General features: G+C 35.1%; 1 protein-coding gene across 1 annotated transcript in view; it reads left to right on the plus strand.

Moving 5' to 3' along the window:
• LOC137502155 (CUGBP Elav-like family member 1) overlaps positions 1–19,289 on the plus strand; it is an 85,022-nt gene extending 65,733 nt beyond the window's left edge. Inside the window, exons 8-9 of the mRNA XM_068229145.1 lie at positions 1,097–1,233; positions 14,661–19,289. Coding sequence (XP_068085246.1) covers positions 1,097–1,224 — 128 coding nt within the window. The 3' untranslated portion in view covers positions 1,225–1,233; positions 14,661–19,289. The remainder of the gene's footprint in view (positions 1–1,096; positions 1,234–14,660) is intronic.
• Positions 19,290–20,300: the final 1,011 nt, after the last annotated feature.

A 20,300-nucleotide genomic window follows, 5' to 3' on the forward strand; every position in this document is an offset into this window, starting at 1 on the left:
GGTCGGCACAGTTTTATTACGAACACAGTTCCAAAAAAAAAATGGATAAACACAGTCTTTAAATGAAATGCAGGCTGGCACAGTCTGTGCTAGAAACACTATCGCTGCTTTCACACAGTCTTTAGATGAAATCGATGTTGGCACAGTTTATGCTAGAAACACAGTCTTTAAATAAAGTCAAGCCCACAGAGAAAGCTTTTAACACGAACGTTCTGAACTCAAGTATACAGCCGGACCGAGTGACGAATTATGTCGCGACGTGTTTACTTGCACACACACACACTGACCTCACGGCTTACTGCCGACTCCCCTCACTCTCTGCCTACAGCACACTGCAGCTGCACACTGCACACATTCTGCCTTACCCCAGGCTGGCGACTCGCTTATATTGCCGAAGGTCAGTGGGCGTGGCTACACATGTGGGCCCCAAGAAAATTTTATATCTTGGCCATCTTTACACCGATTGACACGAAATTTCGGCTAGCAGCGTTCATTATTCCTGCCTACAAGGTGACATTATTGAAATATTGATATTACATTTCGTTCATGCAGCAATGCTATGGAACACGAAAGAACCTTCTGCGTGACGTCGCTTGTCCTTGGCCGGTGTTCTAGAACATCGCGAGCTTGCTTGCAGTTCCCACTATGCCTGTGCGCTCGGCGCAAGTTTTAAATGCTTACGGCCGGGTGTTAGCGAGCTCTTCTTAATAAGAGAATGAAATGTGAATGCTCGTAGGGCGTTCCCGTTTCAGTATGTATGTACGTATGTATGTACGCTTAGTAAGTAGTAATGTTTTATTTTACCTGGCAAGATTAAGGCCTAAATGTTTCCAGTTAATTTCCAAAGTTACCTTTCATCTCTGAAGATACTTTTGTTCATCAATAGAATGCTCCCTATATGCCTAGATCTTTGTCTGAAGCTGTACTGGATTACTACTTTTTAGTTTTACTTCTCATCAGACGACCTACTTAATTTTCCATCTTCACAGGCAGTGGTCACAAGACTTCCCCCTCTGCACATGTGCTATTTACATTAAATTTGTCTGTTTTCCAAGTGATTTTTTTCAATGAACATTCCCTCCTCTCTTTCTTACAGGTTTTGTGTCTTATGACAACCCAGTTAGTGCACAAGCAGCTATTCAAGCCATGAACGGTTTCCAGATTGGCACGAAAAGGTTGAAAGTGCAGCTGAAGCGTTCTAAGGAAGCGTCCAGGCCGTACTAATGCAGGCAGGTGAGTGTCAGGTATAGCACTAATTCACAGAACGAGCAGTTAGTTTATAGGGAGCTCACACTGTTATATATCATAATGAGAGAGTGATGTAGAAGTGGATAGCGTCTCTTAAATGATATGATAAATATTTGTATCCGGCATAATGTTTTGAGATCTCATATGGGGTTATGTTAACAGCCTAGAGTCTCCTTCAGAAACAGCCATAAATACAGCAGTTCAACATTTGTTAGACTAATGTGGGTGTTTTGTCGTTTGTACGCAGTTCTTTTTATAAGAAACTTTAACAGTATTATATTTAGAATAATCTTCCTATTTCCGAAAGAAACACACAATTGTGGGAGTTTGGTACATCTCTGGGGAAAAAGCTAATACTTCAGATCGTAATTCTAGGACCTTGGTGAAAGTAAAATTGTTCCTTTTAAAGTATTTTATGAAGAAAGAAATCATATTTTTCTGTATCAACTTAGCTCATACACCTTGTAAGTTTTTAAGAAACATTATAATGTACCTGTAAAAGAAAATCTGTAAAAGAAAACATAACACACTTGTATAATAAGTGTGGATTTTTTTTTTTTTTTTTCAGGTATGTTATTGTGTTCCTAAGCATTTTGGCAGACTGAAAAACTTCAAAGTTGTGTGTTCCTCTAAGTAACATGTTTCATTAAATAAATGTATAAATATAAATTTGCAATTAGCACTGAAGGGATGTATTTTCATGGCTGATGCCTTAAATGAAAATGCTGAATTTCAGTAGTCATCTTACCAAGCTTGATAGTTGCAGTCGCTTAAGTGTGGCCAGTATCCAGTATTCTGGAAATAGTGGGTTCGAATCCCACTGTCGGCAGTCCTGAAGATGATTTTCCTTGTTTTCCTGTTTTCACACCAGGCAGATTCTGGGGTTGTACCTTAATTAAGGCCATGGCCACTTCCTTCCCACTCTTAGCCCCTTCCTGTCCCATCATCGCCATAAGACTTATCTGTGTCGGTGCAACATAAAGCAACTTGAAAGTAAAAGTTATTCTTCTTCTTCAGTTCCCATTTCCATTTCTCTCCCAGGTTAAGTTGCCTGTCCTTCTACCACTCTTTTCCTGCTTCCGGTATTTCTTTTGTCTCTCCTCCCCTCTTTCTCTATACTGACCATATCCATTCACCTTTTTTGAGGCCTTTGATGTGTTCTCTTTCCAGTTGGTTTCTCTGTACATACTTTCTTTGGAACTCTGTCTTCTCCCATTTCCATTATACCATTTCAGGTCATTTGTTTCTACCCTGTCCTGTAGTTTTGAAATTCCAATCTTCTTTCTAATCTCCATTTCTGATTCTATCTTTTCTTGTCTTTTCTATGATACATCCAAGGAATTTCATCGTGGGTGCCTTACTTTCATCTCGTTTTGGTGCTGTCCATGTACATCTGCTGTACATGTCATTATTAGTGCATAATAAGTCAAATACAGAAAGCGTTCGCATTTCCGTGGAACTTCTTGATTCCACAGTAAATCCCTCGCACACTATTGAAAGCCATTTGCTTGTTGTACTCTCTTTCAAATCTCCTCACTTATCTTCCCATTATCTGTGATTATACTTTCCATGTATCTGAAACATCTATTTGTTTTCCATTTACAGTACTTATATCTTCCCCCTTTCTTCCTATCTCTTGTAATCACTACTGTTTTACTCGTATATGCCATATATTAACTTGTTCTTCAGTATCAGTTTCAGTATAAGTTTTAAAGTACTATTTAAAAGCCAAGGGTGGGTAGCTGAGGCAGTAGAGCGCTGGCCTTCCGAGTTCAAGTGGGTGGGTTTGATGCTGGTTCAGTTTGGTGGTATTTGAAGGTGCTCAAATTTGCCAGCCTTGTGTCTAGATTTACCGGCATGTAAAAGAATTCCTGCAGGATAAAATTCCAGCACCTCATCATCTCTGAAATCTATAAAAGTAGTTAGTGATGTAAAACAAATTATTACTGTTTGAAATAAAACTCAAGCACTGAGTTAAAGCTTCTTCTAATTTTCAATTCAACACCAGAACCTCGGAAGTATCACATTTTAGTATGTAAGGTTATAACAGTGTGACATAGTCTCTAGTTTCTTACCAAGGTAAATATGGCTCAGATCCCTCATGTTGCTTTAATTTAAAAAGGTTTTCTGTGGTTTTTAGTCAATGTCATTTAAGTTATTGCTGGGAATAGAAATCTAGCTCTGTATAAATTGTAACTGCTCGCTCATTTGTAATGGTTATGCTGATTTGTTTTACAAGTTTGAGCATGACTACCAGTATTGCAGTTGAAGTATTAGAGATAAAATAATTTCATGTAGTTTCTCTTCATCCATGTTGAGAAGAACTCAGGTAAATTATAGTCTTCACTACAAATAAGATAATTTTTCTATGAGACTGAATTCCCAATTGCTGAAAGTAAAAACGTTGAAACCATCTACTTGGGAATTAAAAAAAAAAAAGTGCTACGTTCTAACAGTTTAAAGTTCTAGTCATTGTTAATTTTGTATTGCATGTAAGTAGAGATAATTGTTGCTGAAATAAAGTTCAGTAAAAACCTGTGTGAAAGTTAGTTTTAATTAATGTTTCTATATTTTCTTTTAATGGTTGAAGAACGTTAAGAGTGCAACCATGAAAGCACAGATGCCAGATCTCAGAGCTAAAGATATGAAATTCTTCTACGCTCACCATGAAATCATATGATGTGGTGCAAGAGATTGCTCTGATTCTAGTAATCTTTTCACAATGGAGTTCTGCGTATGAGCCAGCCCTGAATGTTCCAGCATTGCATGTGTCTCTGCAATCAGTTCACGTCCAAAGTAGTTTTTGTTTGTTCTGCTTATTGTATGTGACTTGGAATTGTAACTCCCCCATGTCTTTATATGTTACAGTCTTTTGCATGGCTTATCACCATCATTACTCCGTAATAGAATGTTGTACATTTCACGATTTTGTTGATACCTTTTTGCATTGTACATAAAGTTTTCCTATTTATTATTCTGTTCAAAGTCTTTCTGGATATGAGTGGAAATGATTTGAGTTTATTTAAGTGTGCTAGTTATTTGGCTAATATTTTGATGCTTGTTTGAGGTCCATTTTTGATTGAGTTTGTAATGTCTTATTGACCTCTAAGTGAGTTAAAGACATCATCTGTTAATGATCAAGGGAACGATCTTAAAAACATTGCGATAATAATTTTCATAGTTTTCTTTTTGCAAAGAATATTCATTCTGTAGTTTAGAAAGAAATATTAACTGCCATGGTGTTAAACTGTACACTTTATGAAGTTAATGTTTATTTCTGATGCTGTAGTATTTATTAATGTCAAGTGTCTTATAATCAATTGTAGTCGATTAATTTAAGCAGTTGTATGTTGTTTTGAGAGAGTAAAGACATTGTCTGTACATACTGATTCTCATGGAAATATATCTTCTGAACTATTCTGGTTGTAATTATTTAATTATTTTTTGAAGTAGGTTTTGCTTATTACTGTGTACTGAAAAACTGTAGTGGCATATTTTGAGCAAAGAATTTTAATGAAGGGTGTTTGACCAGTTTTATTTATATTAACTGAAAATTAAGGCTTAATTAGAAATATATTTGAACCACTGTGTAATGAAGAGAAATATTACGATAAACCTGCATTAAGATATTTTTATACAGTTCTGGAAAATTTCCTATCTTAATAATGCTTTTTATTATTAATAATTACAACGATGAAGCAATTTCAGAAACATCTCATAGCTACAATTCGTTGCCTCTTGGAAACCAATAAGCCATTCCCTGCTGACCGTAGCAGGTATGGCTAATGGTGGTTGGATGGGAATTTCCGTGAATTTTTGGAAGCGTTTAGAAATTTAGAAATGGCTAGTCTTCCCATTTATTTTCTAAATTGATATAATGTATGTATGGCCTTTGTTCATTGTAAGTCGATAAGTTTGAAACAAAATTAGGAAGGATTAGCAGGGTTATAGAGATTTACAGTAGATGATGGAATAAGACAGATGGCAGTTGTGCAAAAAAAGAAAAAAGAAGAAGAAGATATTTGCAGTCTACATTTACATTTTAAAATGCTATGACAAACAGAATAAATTCAGTAAGCTGCAAGTTCCCTTCAATATGTTACAAAGGAACAGGTAATTGCTTCAGAATCTGCAAGATTAGTATTTACTGAAGAAGAAATTGAGAGCAAATAGCAGATGTCTTTCCAAAATAGCAGCAGTTTATTTCAATGCTATTGTGTAATGCATTACATTTTTTATCATGTACTGGAGGTTGAACTAGGTAAAGTGGCCCTACCCCTCTGCTGATGAGCACAATTCATGTTAAATTAGACATTTCTTTTGCTTTGTACTTTTGAAACTGTTACTGATTGTGTTCTACTAAGCTTACTTTGATTGAATGAATTAAGTATACACTTCATATTTAGTTATTAGAACTGAAATTTTGAATTTATAAATAATAAACCAGTTTTTAAAATAATATATGGACATTCACAGGGAGAGAGAAAGAAAATTCTCCAGAGATAGTTGCCTTTAGTGAGTGGTTGGAAACAGAAGACCTGTGTTTGAAGGGGACACAGACTCACGAATAAAGTCACAATCAAACGAAGTGTGAGGCAAGCTGTATTTTGTCACTGCTTCTGTTCAATCTGTACTCAGAGACTTCCTTCAGGGAGCCTCTACATGTTATGGATAGTGGCATTAAAGTGAATGGAGTGATGATTAACGTCATCAGATATCCTAGGACACTGTCCTTATGACCAATCAGTATGGAGAACCTGCAGCAGATTTTGTCAAAAGTGGTGAAGACATGCGTAAACCTGGTTTAAACGTGAACTTAAAGATCAAATACACGATTGTGAGCAAGGGCTCTATTGTAGATCCCGGTCTGTGGGTAAATGGAGTTCTGATACAGAGGGTCGAGAAAATCAGTACCTAGGCAGTGTCATCATTGAGCATTGGGTCACTTTCCAAAAAATGAAAAATGAACTACCTCATTGAAAATGTCAGGGCAGCATATATAAGCCTCCATCAAGTGTGCTTAGGGTTAGCATAGCGTGGTGCAATGTGTTCTCCATCATTGTTTACGGAGTTGAGTCCTGACCTATAAGAAAAGCCACCACGAGAAGATTAGAATCATTTAAAATGTGTGTCTACTATCACATGCTTCATATCAGCTGGGTAGACAGATTATGCAATGAGGAGGCATTGACCAGGATGTGTAAAGAACTCTGTAGGGCTGTTAAGATCAAGAAATTCTCCTACTTTGGTCATATCATGAGGCACCCAGAAACTTCCACACCCTCCTCCAAATAATTATACGAGGGTGGCACAACAAGAAGAAGAAGAAGAAGGAGAAGGAGAAGGAGAAGGAGAAGGAGAAGGAGAAGAAGAAGAAGAAGAAGAAGAAGAATACAAGGAAAAAGAACCCTATGGTTACTGTGGAGTTCATCTTAGTAATTAGTTTGAAGATAGAACAATAAACCATTAAATTTTGTTTACTTATAAATGAATATTTCAAGGTAGCTCATAGAGTGCAGAGGAAGTGCTTTATTTTATTTTTCAGTAAAATCATACAGGATGATGTACAACATTCAGAGAATCGCTTAACATATCTTAGATCTTTTTCTTGAAGTGTAGATGAATTTATTTTGTATGAATTCTTCAGATTATAAGAAAAGACAAAAAACTGGCAGGTGCTATTAAAGCAGAAGTTAGATTCATTGCCAAGTGTGATATTGCAAATGTGGAGAGTTTAAAAAATCAGAGTACCATAGTGAGTTATTACTTGACAGTAAGGCATTTGCTAGACAGAGTATGGTATTTTAGAAGGAAGATGGAATTAACTAATTTTGATGTGCATATATTTTGTGTTACTTGCAAATAATGTTGGGTATTCAGTTGCTCTTTTCACTGTTGACCTCTTACAGAACATATCACCTTGTACTTGACATTTGGTGAATCCTCTGCTGTGATGGATCTAAATGTATCCTCCATAACATTACACATTCCGTTCTTGGTGGAGAAAGTCTAAATATTTACATCTTGAGATTTTTGGTTTGTGTTTGTTAGTGGTTTAATAATGTCACACCAACTCAGGTTTTAGGCAATGATGGAATAGGAAAGGGCTAGGAATGGGAAGGAAATCATCATGACCTTAATTACCTGGTGTGAAAATGGGAAACCATGGACAGCCATTTTTAAAGCTGCTGACAATGGGGTTCGATTTCACCATTTCGTGGATGTAAGCCAATGATTACACAATCTGAACTGTGCAGCCAGGTAACGGATTTTTACCTGGATCTGAAGGTGCTTTGAGATCCACTCAGTCTATATGGGAACGGTTGAGAAGCTATCTGATGGTGATGTCGTGGCCCCAGTAGAGGAAGTCAAGAATGGTCTAGAAGATTCAGTGCACTGACCACACCTTACCTCATAATCTAAAAGCCTTTGAGCTGAACAGCAGTCTCTTGGTAGGCCAAGGCCCATCACAGTTGTACCATCATGAGGTTTGTTTTTTGTCCAGTACGAGGTTGATTTAGACAAGTGTACTAAATTATTTATTGTAATTCTCTTTTGTTGAGTATTCAATCCAAAGGCTGGTTTGATCCTCAACAGCTCTGGTATCAGTTATTATAGAATGCCTTGGTATCACTGAAAAGGCATTCCATGAAAATTAGTTTCCCATTGCTTTCCTCACAGAGCCAGAAGTTGCTCGTAGATATCAGTCTGCCAAGTCCACTGAAATGCTCGCACCAACCAACCCTATGAGAGACATTTTCAGATCATTCATAACGCGGACTGGGTGCATAAGGAATGGCGTTATTATTGTCGCTCATACCTCAGCCACTTTTGTATTTTCAAATCTAAGGATGAGACTGAGATTGATCAATGGGAGTAACAAATTTGTAATCACCCTTACCAGAAACTAGAGTGCACTATTAACACTAGGTCTCGCAGCAAGACATAAATAGAAGATTAGTTGAAATTTATTCTATAACAGAAATTGTTACTTTGAAGAATATGGGAAAGAAATCAAACTAGATGAAGAAAGAATGGAGATGAAAAGCTCTGTACCAAGATGAGGATGTGAAAGACACACTTAGTAAATTATGGAATGACACAGAAAGAAGTTAGATCTTCATTGTTCTTGACAACAGAAGTTAGCAAAAGAGAAAATAAATTTATTTTCATTTGTCTCCTTTCTTTTCCTCTGTCTGATGAATAAGTAATGTCAAAATGTGTCAGTCTAATTTACTGTGTGTCTCTTTGACATCCTTGTTGAGGTATAGATTTCATCCAGACTTTCTTTCTTATCCAGCTTGTAGTATTTTAATGAGGTTATGAATATTTAGTGCCGGACATTTTAATTGATCTGATTTCAAGTAACGGAAATATTTTTCCATATAAAGTATATTCTAGTATTTTGAAGATAATGAAATGTGTAAAAACTGTGCAAGTGTGAAAATGGTTTAAACTTTGCAATACTGATTGGGTGTATTACTCATTTCTTACTCCGGATAATGTTGTATCTTTCGCAGAAGGCCACAGTGTTCAGATACAACTTAGGTCAGGTTTGTGGTGTACTTTCATTTTTCAGAGTTTATAGTCATGGGCATGTACCTCCAGAGATTTTGCAAAATTTCAGAGGTATCCATCCAAAATCAATTTGTCATGATATCTGTTGAATAGAAATTCAGCCTGATACCCTTCCATTTTTCCTGGGCTTTTTTTTTTTTTTTTTTTTTTTTTGGTGTCATTCTATAATTTACTAAATGTATCTTCCTTATTCTACCATCTTGGTACAGAGCTTTTTCTCTCATCGTAGATGATGGGGTCATAATGAAATCGACAGTCTTCAGTTGGAATGTCTCCTTTGCTAACTGTAAACCAATCTGGAGCATGTATATTTGGATGATACTCCAATGACAGCTTTTAAGAAATACACTTTCACAGCTTCTAAAGTGTGAAGATTGTTTGCAATGAATTTCTTCCATGTTAACTTGATCTCATAAGTTAGGATAGGCACTATTTTGGTATTGAGAAACAATGTGGTTGTTTGAAGGGAAAGTCTGGACAATGAATTAATGTCAAATAATGCCTTAATAATAGCTGCTGGTTCACTCTGTTTTTGTGTGCAGTCTGAGGGATTTTTCTGTAGTCTCTGGTGCACACCCAGGCAATTGAATTAATTTGCATGGAGAGAGTTGTTTTATTAACCAGTCATAACTAGCACACTTGAGTTATTTTTATTTTGTGAATGATGTAAATTGTTGTGGGTCTTGGATACTACTGTAGTAGATGTGGATAATTGCTGTTATTTTGTGTTGCTTTACTAATACAGTAACTTTAACTTTGCACTTTGTCACTTAAAACTAACTTTTATGTTTCAGTGATTATGAAATTGTTTATTTCATTGTAATTCAATTCCGTATGTTGTTCCATATCTCTTAAAACATCCTCTGTCCTTTGCAAATCCTTTTAGTTAATCTTTTACAAACATGACACAGCAAGGAAAGAATATGAAATTATCATTTACTGCTTTTGTGATTCTTAGCCATTACAATTATAAGTGTTAACATTTTAAGGATAATATTGGCAGTAAGACATCCGGTAACAGCGATTGGTGGGAGGCCTCACTTTGTGGAGAAAACATTACATATTTAAGGAAAACTATGAATTATAGGAATTATTCTAACAAGCAATTTGTGCAAGCCCTCTTGTCTTATCAGCTAATTAGTTTATTTATTAACAAAATTACTAGCAGAAATATGCAAAAAATGTTCGTCTCGACGTGGCTAACTGGTTTGTATACCTCCACAACAAGTAGTGGACACTTTGCATGTGCTGTGAGAAAGGGTAACAGGAGTTGCCAAGGTCATGGACACTGAGGTATGATTTACCCACGTGCTGCGTTCATTCGTCAGTCTGGCGGTCTCTTTAGTGTCTGTTAGTTTCTTAGTGTGTAGTTAAATACTAAATTATTTTTAATTGTATAACGCTGTACTTCTATTTAATTCTAATACATCTGTAATATCGTTCCTTTGGTAAAAGTTTTATTGTATAGTATTGAATTTAAAAAAACAAAACAAAAAAATACCATTATTACTGTTGGTAGACTGCGGACCTTTACCTCTCTGTCAAAATTCGCTTACCATTTTGTACGTTTTTTTCTTTTTTCTTTCTTTTACAGTTTTGATGTATATTTCCCCACCTCCACCCCGCTATATCCCACAAACCTGGGTACCTTTTGTTGTCTGTGCACTTTTCTCAATTGAAGAATGGACAATGTAACCAGAGGGGGTGACAAAAAAGAGATAAAAGGATATTCTTAAATGTACGGTAATATGAAGTAGTGCGAAATTGACATTAGAAACTGGGAGGATATAGCATCTGATCGGTCAACGAGATGAAGTATTGTCCACGAGACTTGAACAGTGACAAAAACACAATTCTGATAAAAGTGTTTGCAGAAAATCAAAGATGATTGACTGGAAAAAACAAGGAGATTCAGCAGTTTTTATGTGCCAGCATTGAGGCAGATCTTTAGAATTGACACTTTATAGGCAACCTGCACGTCTATTAGGATGGGTCCATACCAGTGTTGAATTTTAATGATGAAAATGGCACACGCACGCACACACACACACACACACACACACACACACCATCGGAATTAACCAATGGGTTAAAATCTCTGACCTATCTGGCAATCGAACCCGGGACCCGCTGGACCAAAGGCCGGCATGCCAAGGGAGTTGGACTGACAGAGAGTGAATGCCTATGATGAGTATTTGCTTTAAAAATGTTGGACCAAGCTGATTTTTGAATTTGTATCTGATGGAAAATATCAGATTAACAGAATATTACTCGTGTAACTGTAAAAAGTAAACGAAATAATTGAAAAATAATATTAACAGCAGTATTTTCATCATTCAGCTTTGCTAGAATGAGCCCTTCCAATGTCTACTCAATATGAGATTTCTTCCAACCATTACTTTCTCACTGGAAAATTCATTTTCAGTTTCCATCTTTTTATTTTACAAAATATTTTAGATATTTCTTCTCCCTTTTTGTCTTTATTAAGGATCCCTCTAACTTGAAACAGATTTTATGGTTTGTAAAAAAGGAAAAGTTGTCCATCTTGGCCAAGTGAGATTTTTCCATTGCTACAAAAATATTGCCATCATTATGAAGTCTACTTTGGCCTAGAAGACCAGATTTAGTTCATCTGTACCTGTTGAACAAGACAGCAGATATAAACCGTATTGAAAGTAAATTCATTCATTCATTCATTCATTCATGTCAGAAGTACAAAATATGAAACATGAAGATGTAAAAAAGGAAGCATCAAATGGACACAAGTACACAAATATTTGTTCATCAAGTGACTTCAAACAGTTTCTGCCCAAAACTTAGCCATTTCGAGAGCACTTGAATTAGCTTGATCCAAGTCACTCATTGTACATCTGAATGGGCATAAGAGATGTTGTGTTGTTTGAAATTGGTCACAATCGCATAGAACTGTCTTGGTCGGAAAATGTCACTTATGTACCGGTACATTATCCCTCGTTCTTGCAACTTCAGCTTGCAGTCTGTTCAAGGTCTTCCAGATTGGCCAGTTGTCTGTGTGACCAGGAGGTAGAGATTCCTTTGGTTCCATCCATTCAGACAAATTACTAGTTCTCTCATTCCACATGTTAATTCATGCTTTTGCAACTGGTCCTTGTTGTTAGGAAGCTCTTTCTAGATTTTAATCTCCTTTCAGCAGATTGATATCCATAGAGTTGGAGTAGAGTAGTGGAACAGAAGCTACAATTGGCAACACCACTGTAGAAGAATTTAAAATGTTGCCTCTGGAGAAAAAAAAGAAGAAATCAAACTGATATGCAACTGGTTGAAGGTTAATATAATCTGCTTGAAATCTTTCCACAAACCAAGGCTTAGAAAAGTATTCAACACTATTTAAAAAATTAAAATAAAATGACTGGTAAAACAGCAACTTAATAATATAATAAGTTTTTATAAAAATTACCTGACTGTTAATTAACCATAATGGTCAATTATCTTAGGTCCATATTTACCTCTCATTGTGTCAGGGTTGAACCTATTTCTTTTTCTGCCACATACAAGTCCTGTTCTAAACAGTCTTGCAGATAATACTCTTGCTGGTAGTACACATAAATTTTAAACAGATAGTTTTTGCAGCTTTGGAAATTTTGTATTTTTCCCCCCAGTATTTGTAACCACTTGAAAGGTGGAGGGCGGGGGATAACTGATTTTGTTTCACATATGTAGTGATTTGATCTTCAGAATTCTTAACTGACAATTTATTTTTCATTTTCTTCTTCCATAATGCTGCCGTACAAGCACCGCATATCAGGCAATTTTGCTGTCTCCGAACAATGGATAATCTGAAATAAAATTTTTAAAAATGACTATACTATATTTAGCGAGTATTTGAGTACAATCTATAATTTCACCAAAGATTTGAATATACAGCATATTAAAATGGGGTTCCAACCTTACCTCTTCAGTTGTAGATTCAGGACCCTCCTGTTGCTATCAAGTAGCGGCAGTTTGTACCAGCAGTGTGAGCAATCAAAATGAGAAAAACTCATCCTTTTAAGCACGAGTCCAACAGTGTTGTTACGGGGAACATTTTCTTCTCTTCAGTGTCTTAATTGAAAAACTACAACCCATTTTCCAGTCAGTGACTGGGCAGGAATGGAATGAATGAATCCCTCATCTTGCGGCGAGGATAGGAATTGTGCTGGCTGCCGAGGACTGTCGCACTCCTCTGGGGCAATGATGAATGACTGACAGATGAAATGAAAAGATATTGGTGAGTGTCGTTGGAATGAAAGATGACAGGGAAAACTGGAGTACCCGGAGAAAAACCTGTCCTGCCTCCACTTTGTCCAGAACAAATTTCACATGGAGTGACTGGGATTTGAACCACGGAATCCAGCAGTGAGAGGCCGACACGCTGCCACCTGAGCCACGGAGGCTCAGTGTCTTAAATTTTAATTAATCTATTTCCTACAACCAGCACAGTTTCTGATCCATTGTGTGATTGCTTCTGAAGATTAGATATGACTCTGTTGACACTGGGGATTGACTTGGACACTGTCACTGTAGAAGAAGTTACGGCAAGTATTGTTTGATCAAATGTGTTTAATTTATTGATCAATAAATTAGTATGTTCTAATTGTGATACTGTAAGATTTACTGGAAGGTTGAGGTCAGCAGATACAAACACAATGACTCTCTTCTGTTCTTGAAGTCTTTTTGGTATATGAAGTGTTGAATTCCACCATGCAGGTTCATCTTGAATCAAGTGGTGGTGTGGTAGAGAAAGACATTTCTATGCAGCTTTAAGAAACCTTGTGGATTTTGAATATAAGGAAAGTTTGAAACCCTCTACCAGTATTTATTTTCTACATAATGCAGTGAGATTCTCAATATTCTCTGAACTGAACAAGTTTTAGTGTATGGGATACACATGGCATATGGGGAAAAATTTTCCTAAGTCATGGCACTTATAATGTTACGGCTATTGTCATAAATCACAGCCACTATTTTATCCATTAAACCGCGAGTTTCTAAAGTCTTCTTCAAGAAATTTGCAATATTTTTGCCTGTTTATGTGTCACGTCTTCAAATGGTATCACTTTAATGCAATATGCTGACACTTGTAGTCCTGGTCAACGAAGTGAACAGTGATACTTAGGCAGTTGTCGATTGCTGCTGATACCCACAAATTCACAACTCTCCCACTGTCATACTTACTCCAGGAAGTTGAAAGGTTGAAATTACTTTTTATTTTTTCAGTCTATGTAGAGACGAGGAATACAGCAATACTTGGGGACTATTCAGAATATTTTAATTTAGTAAGTGGGATATAAATGTAGAAGACTCCAGCTTTCAGGATGGTGTATCATAAGTTAAAATTAATTGAGTAGATACAGGGAAGCCACTTTTTTGAAAAGCACAAAAATTGTGTAGGTTCTGGGAACAAGTACAAAATATGGGCTTGGTCCTGAGAGTGTTAAACATATGACTAGTTACGATGAATTAAATTTTTAAAAGCAATTAAAAAGGAAATTATCTAAATAACCATCATTTTTATAGATGAAGGTAAATTCCAAGTGATTCAGCACTGTAAAGACATTGCCAGAAATTCATTTGTGGTTAGTTTTGGTAACTTCATTGGTACTGGTCAAATATTTTCAACCATTTGAATAAGCTTTTGAAACTGCGTACCAAATTTTGTTGTTCACAATGTTACCCAAGCATCTCTTCCTTTGCCTGATCCTTTCCTATAACATCTACATGTTTCCCCATTTGTTAAACTGATGTAGTTTGTGTGTATGTGTTTTGTGTCATAACACTTGCTGTTATATTTTCTTTCTTTCTCTGTTGGGTGTCAGGGAAGGCGAACGCTCACTCTGTGATTTGCCCTGGACCGTCCGTAACCAAATAGTTGTGTTGTGTGCGTCTGAGGATCGACCGAAACGCTCCGCCCGGGCATTTGTGGAATTGTCTTGTTCATTTTTTTAAAAAACAAACCTAGAAGTCTTTACACAGCAGCTGTTTGATATGAATAGTAATACCATATCAGCACAAGTGGAGGTGATATCTTGATTCCTTTGTGAAACTGATGTACAGCCAGCAGGAATTGAGTGTTGTTTTCTGAGTCGGCTATTCCTAAAATGTCTCTAAGAATGCTGTGTGTTTTGTGTCTGTGGTGACAGAATGAACAAAAATAATTGTCTGTTTTACAAGGGATTAATATAAGAGATTAATTTTATAAGCAAGTAGTAGAATTCTGTATACTACTAAATCATAGTCCTGAAGAGAGCAAATTAAATTTACCATGCATTTCTTTTCTTTTTCTATTTTTAAATTCCTCCCTTCTGTATGAACTGGCTTTCTATAGAGCTATTTATATGATTACTTGTAGTCTGTTCCGAGCTGTTTGCTGTGTTGCTTGTTCAGGGGGTTCCTCTGTGTTTGAATGGAGGCTTGTGGAACTCTATGGTGAAATGATCAAAAACAAAAAAAGAACATTAAAATATTCTGACAATTTTTCTTAGGATAATGAAGTGATATGATGTTTGGAACTTTAAAAAACTGACTATGAGTATAAGAATGAGGACTATTGTGTAAATATTAGGAATGTTAGTCATTTCTAATGATGATAAAAGTTATAATATATTTGCTATAAAATGTTTACAAAGTTTTGCTGAACTTTGTACTTCAAGATATATATATATGAATGAAAACTAAGACAGCTGTTATGGAAGATTATTTATCTATCTTTACAACTTGATTGCCAAAGGTGATGTTATTGTAATAATGGTTTTGATTTGCTATGAGCAGTTTTGATTTAGCAAATGTCTCTTTATGTGTTTATAGTTCAATTGACTGTCTTCAAATTTGTATGTTTATTATACAGGGTGACACTTTTATTATAAAAAAAAAATAAAGTGGCTTAAATGAACTACTGCCACTTGCTGCGATACATTTGGGGAAAGATATTTTTGTGATTGTGTCTATATGTCTCTCTCGTTATGTATCTCAATGTGGTTTCCAACTTTTTGTTGTTATAAAAGGGGAACTATCAGGCTTCAGGAGAATTGAATAACTCTTCCTTAGTTATATGTTGTTTTTAATATTCTTTTGAATGCCTCCCAAACCTGTTGCTCCTGCATTGTGATTAGTCAACCAAAGTTTCTTTATACTGCGTATTTTTCATTCTGTGCTTTTGTATTATCTGTATTCTTCTCTTTAACATCCTTTTGTAGATGTATATGTATGGTATTTTCTTTTCACTTTCATTAATCTACCTTACAATCCAAACATTTGTGAAGCTGTTATATTACTCTTTATGTTAATCCAAAGCATAGTCATCATTTTAATACAAGCCTACAAGGTTTTTTTAAATTCCTCCCAATACTTATTTTGATGACACATTTAAAGATATCTCCTGGTTTTACAATTTATTATAACTAATTCATTTATGTTTATACTGTACACATTAATGCACACAATCTCTTTCATTTTGTGGTTACTTTCATATTTCTCTTTGCTGCTTTACCTTTAACTTACCTGGAACATTTTCTGTGTATTCCTTGCAAGTGTTTCGAGTCTTTAACTTTACAAACTCAGATAAGTTATTAATTTCTGACTATGATGCATTTAATGTCCCACTTTGAAATATTTGCATGCAATATGAAATTGTGTTGACTTCTTCCAAGTAATTCCTCAAAGTAATAAGTTTGGTGGAGCATTGCTTAAAACTTCTTAATAGTTGGGAACTGAATGATCTTCATTATCTGCTGCTAAAACACCCACTGTATAACAAGCATTGGAAATATTTCTAGAATTTTGGTGGCATTTATAATTAACCTTTATCCTGAAATATTAGCTATTTTATCCAGTTTTCAGTTTATTTAAGTGACACACTTGTCAGCTCAGTTACTTGTTTTTCTTTGATTATTATCAAACAAAACCAGTTTTTAGAAATAATGTTAGTTTTATTTACGGTATATCATTCCTTGCTTTTTCTATTTTCGTTCTGCCTCACAACCTCAATTCTCTTGAAGCTGAAGGCTAACCCTTCATTTGTTTTTTGTTCTGCTCAGCAGTATGTTGGTTTTAAATGCCATGTGTGTTACCATTTCTTTGTACAGAGAACACTACTTTTCCTAGTCCCATGTGAATGCACTGAGCCAGTGTTTTTGTTAAAAGAGATTCAAAGGAGCAGTGATAGGCAAAGAAGGATTTTTTTAATATTATTTGAATGTTCACCGTTCTTGTCTGCATTGCAAACTTTGATGACAGTGAGATAGACTATTTAAAACAATAAAAATAAAAGCGAAAGACAGTGTTGACTTAGCCATATATACTTTAATTACAGTCAGATATCTAGTTACCGAAAAGAAATATGGTTCATTCTTCTTATTATTATAATAACCAAAGATGTGTCTTAAATGTTTCAGTTTCATACTACTGTATTATATATCTGTCTAACAGTTCAACAGAATTCTTTTCTGTGTGAAAGAATGTTATGTACTTAACCTATCAGAGATGGTGGCTAAACTGTTAGTTTTGTGGGGGCAGGGATAAAGAATGGGAAAACATTGATTTGCTTTTTGTGTTTGTCTAATAAACGCTCATTCAATCCAAAGCCATGCAAAACTAATCAAGGGTAACACATTTTTAAGTATGTAGTTAGTATGTAGATGTGATAGCATAGTTGGTTATTATATTTTTATTTTCTATTGTTTAGTGGATGAACCAATATTATATATATATAAAATATATTTTTAATATATGAAATCACATTAGGTTGAAGTAAAACTAAAAATAATAGGTTTGCCTTGTATTGGTGTTAAGCAGGGTAAACACCTTTATTTTCAATTTTAAAAAAATTATTTTTGTGGGGTGTTGAACACATGTTTAGTTCTATTTGTTTGCAATGTTTAAGTAAGTGTAGGTGGATTTGTTGATGTAGAAGTTTTGTAGTGTGTGTTAATACTTCTCTGTTTTGTGTTAACTGTTTTTGAACTTTCTGTGGTTATATACACAAAAGGTGCAAAGAAACTGTTGAGAGGTGCCATCCCCATTGGTTACTTTGTTGTATTTTGTTTCATAATGTTAAATGTTATTTGTGAAAGTAATCTTGGTGATCGAGAAAATATTTGGAAAAGTCAATGTTTGTTTGTGTCGTGAATGACAATAATTTTGTTTCACGTTTCTACACACATGACTGTTATTAAAAGTAATGTCCATGAAATTGTGTATAAATACAAAAGCCATTGAGGTGGACCTCGTATGATATGTTCCTTAATATGTTTCTGAAATTGTTTCTTGTTTAGGGTGTTCAAATATTGAATATTTGATTAATTAATATAATTGAAAAGTTTGAACTGGATCTCCTTAAGAAATTTTATGCACTTGTCTAACATCAAACATTTCTCTTTCTCAGTAGCAACAATTAGCATGTCACTACTCAATACAAGTAAAATTTTGAAGCTGTTCGTGCCTTTTGATTTCTAAGGCAGTTTGATTTGATAAAAACACATGGTTTTTAAATATTTTAGCTAAACAAATTCTTAGTACATATCAATAGCTAAATATTGTTTTTTAAGTATAGCAGTTGAAATAAAGACAAGTGTGAAATAATTAGTACTACTGATCAAGCAAGAAAATCAGGAGCTTAAGAAAATTAATATTTGCTTGGGATGAGGCCAGTAAATGATTTGCCAAATATGTTTGATTTGTAATTTGTAACCAGATGTCTTGTGAATAGCCAGTTATTACTTTATGTTTGTGTTTGATTTGTTTTTGACACTGATGGTCTGCTGTGACATTTTGTTGACTCTGTGTGGATATTTAATTTGTTACGTGAAGGAAGATTCTATTGCCCTAATATTGAAATCAGCTGTTCAAAATATGGCAATGAAAAAGGTTTTTTAAAACAAACTACTAAAAGATAACTTTAAAAAAAGAAAGAAAAATATTGCACATTGAGAAACCAAATTGCACAAATGTTAGAGGAAACAAATAAGTCTTGATAGGTTTAAATATAAAACAATGAGGAAAAAATTAAATATTGCTAACAAATCCATAGCAAGAGAAATTCTATATAAAAACTTCTTTCTTTGTTATTTTTTTACATTTTGTTACTTGTCACACACAGCTGATGTTAAATGGTCTACAAAATCTCAGGAACCAAAATGTAGTCGCCATGTTTGTTTCTCTCCATACGTGTGAACGATGACTGTATGTCAACTTGTTTTACTGTTTGATATAAATATGAAGAATGTGCTCACAATTTGCAACATGAGTATTTATGTAAAAACAAAAAAGTAGAAAAATAATTTAGTTTTTAAAAATATCCACATCAGGAAAACAAATAAAAAAAGATGAAGGAAATTTATACCATTATATAGCTGAACACTAGCATTCAATATTATTGGAATGAAATGAACTACTCAGTGTATGTAAAGGGCAGCATGAAACAAATTAAAATGAAACCTATTTTGAAAATACCTACTGAATATCAATTTAAAAAAAAAATTACCACTCTTTTATTACCCTTCCTGGTATTCCTTTCATATCCATCTCTAGATTATAGTGGTAGTTAACTGTGCTTCCAGTATTTAGGATCTCACCTGCAGAGAGACAGTGATATTGATTAGGAAGTGTGTGCAAGAGTGAGTACAGCATGGCTTCGATGAAAGGAAGTTGCAGGAGTATGGTGCGATAAGCATATGCTGGTCGAATTTAAATCGAAAGTATATTGTACTGTGTTTGATCTGGAAAACTAGGAAGGGGAAGGAGATGATACCCGTTATTAGACAGCATTAGAAAAAGAAAGGAAGATTATGCAGAAGTGAAGAAAGGGCACAAGATTGAGAGATATGGAGGTCACAGCCATGACTGGACCTGCCAGATGGCAGAACAACCTATGATGATGATGATGATTATGATGATGATCTGGTGGTATTGTATGGGGCTGAGATTTGGCCAGTCATTAAAAGTTTGTGTCCTCTTCACACAATGGAGATGTGCATGTCATGCTGGTCCTTTGGAGTCTCTCTCCTTGATCACATAACCAATGACATTTCCTGGCAGAGGATGGGAGTTTTCAGAAAAAAATGCAGGGGGGGATTTGGATTCAAAGAGTGGACACCACAACTGCAGAAAATGCTAAGAAGCTCTTGATTAATGAAAATTAGCGTCAGGGTTATTTACAGACTTAAGAAAAGCTTTTGACAAGTTGATCGCAAGATCATGATCAGAAAATTGGAAGAAGCAGGAGTAAGAGGTGTAGTGATGAACTGGTTGATGGATTAATTCAGTGATTGATCACAGTTAGTTTCATATAAAACTGCAAAACATTTCTCTCTCCCTATATCCATTTGTGTTCCTTAGGGTTCACATTTTATTTCTAATATTTGCGAACAAAATAGGCTCCCTAAAACTACAAGGACAAGTTTCTCATTTTGCAGATAATAGAAGTATTTTTTGTGTTGACACTTCTGTTGAAGAACGTGAAG

This window comes from Anabrus simplex, chromosome 9 (assembly GCF_040414725.1).
Source record: "Anabrus simplex isolate iqAnaSimp1 chromosome 9, ASM4041472v1, whole genome shotgun sequence".
NCBI lineage: Eukaryota > Metazoa > Arthropoda > Insecta > Orthoptera > Tettigoniidae > Anabrus > Anabrus simplex.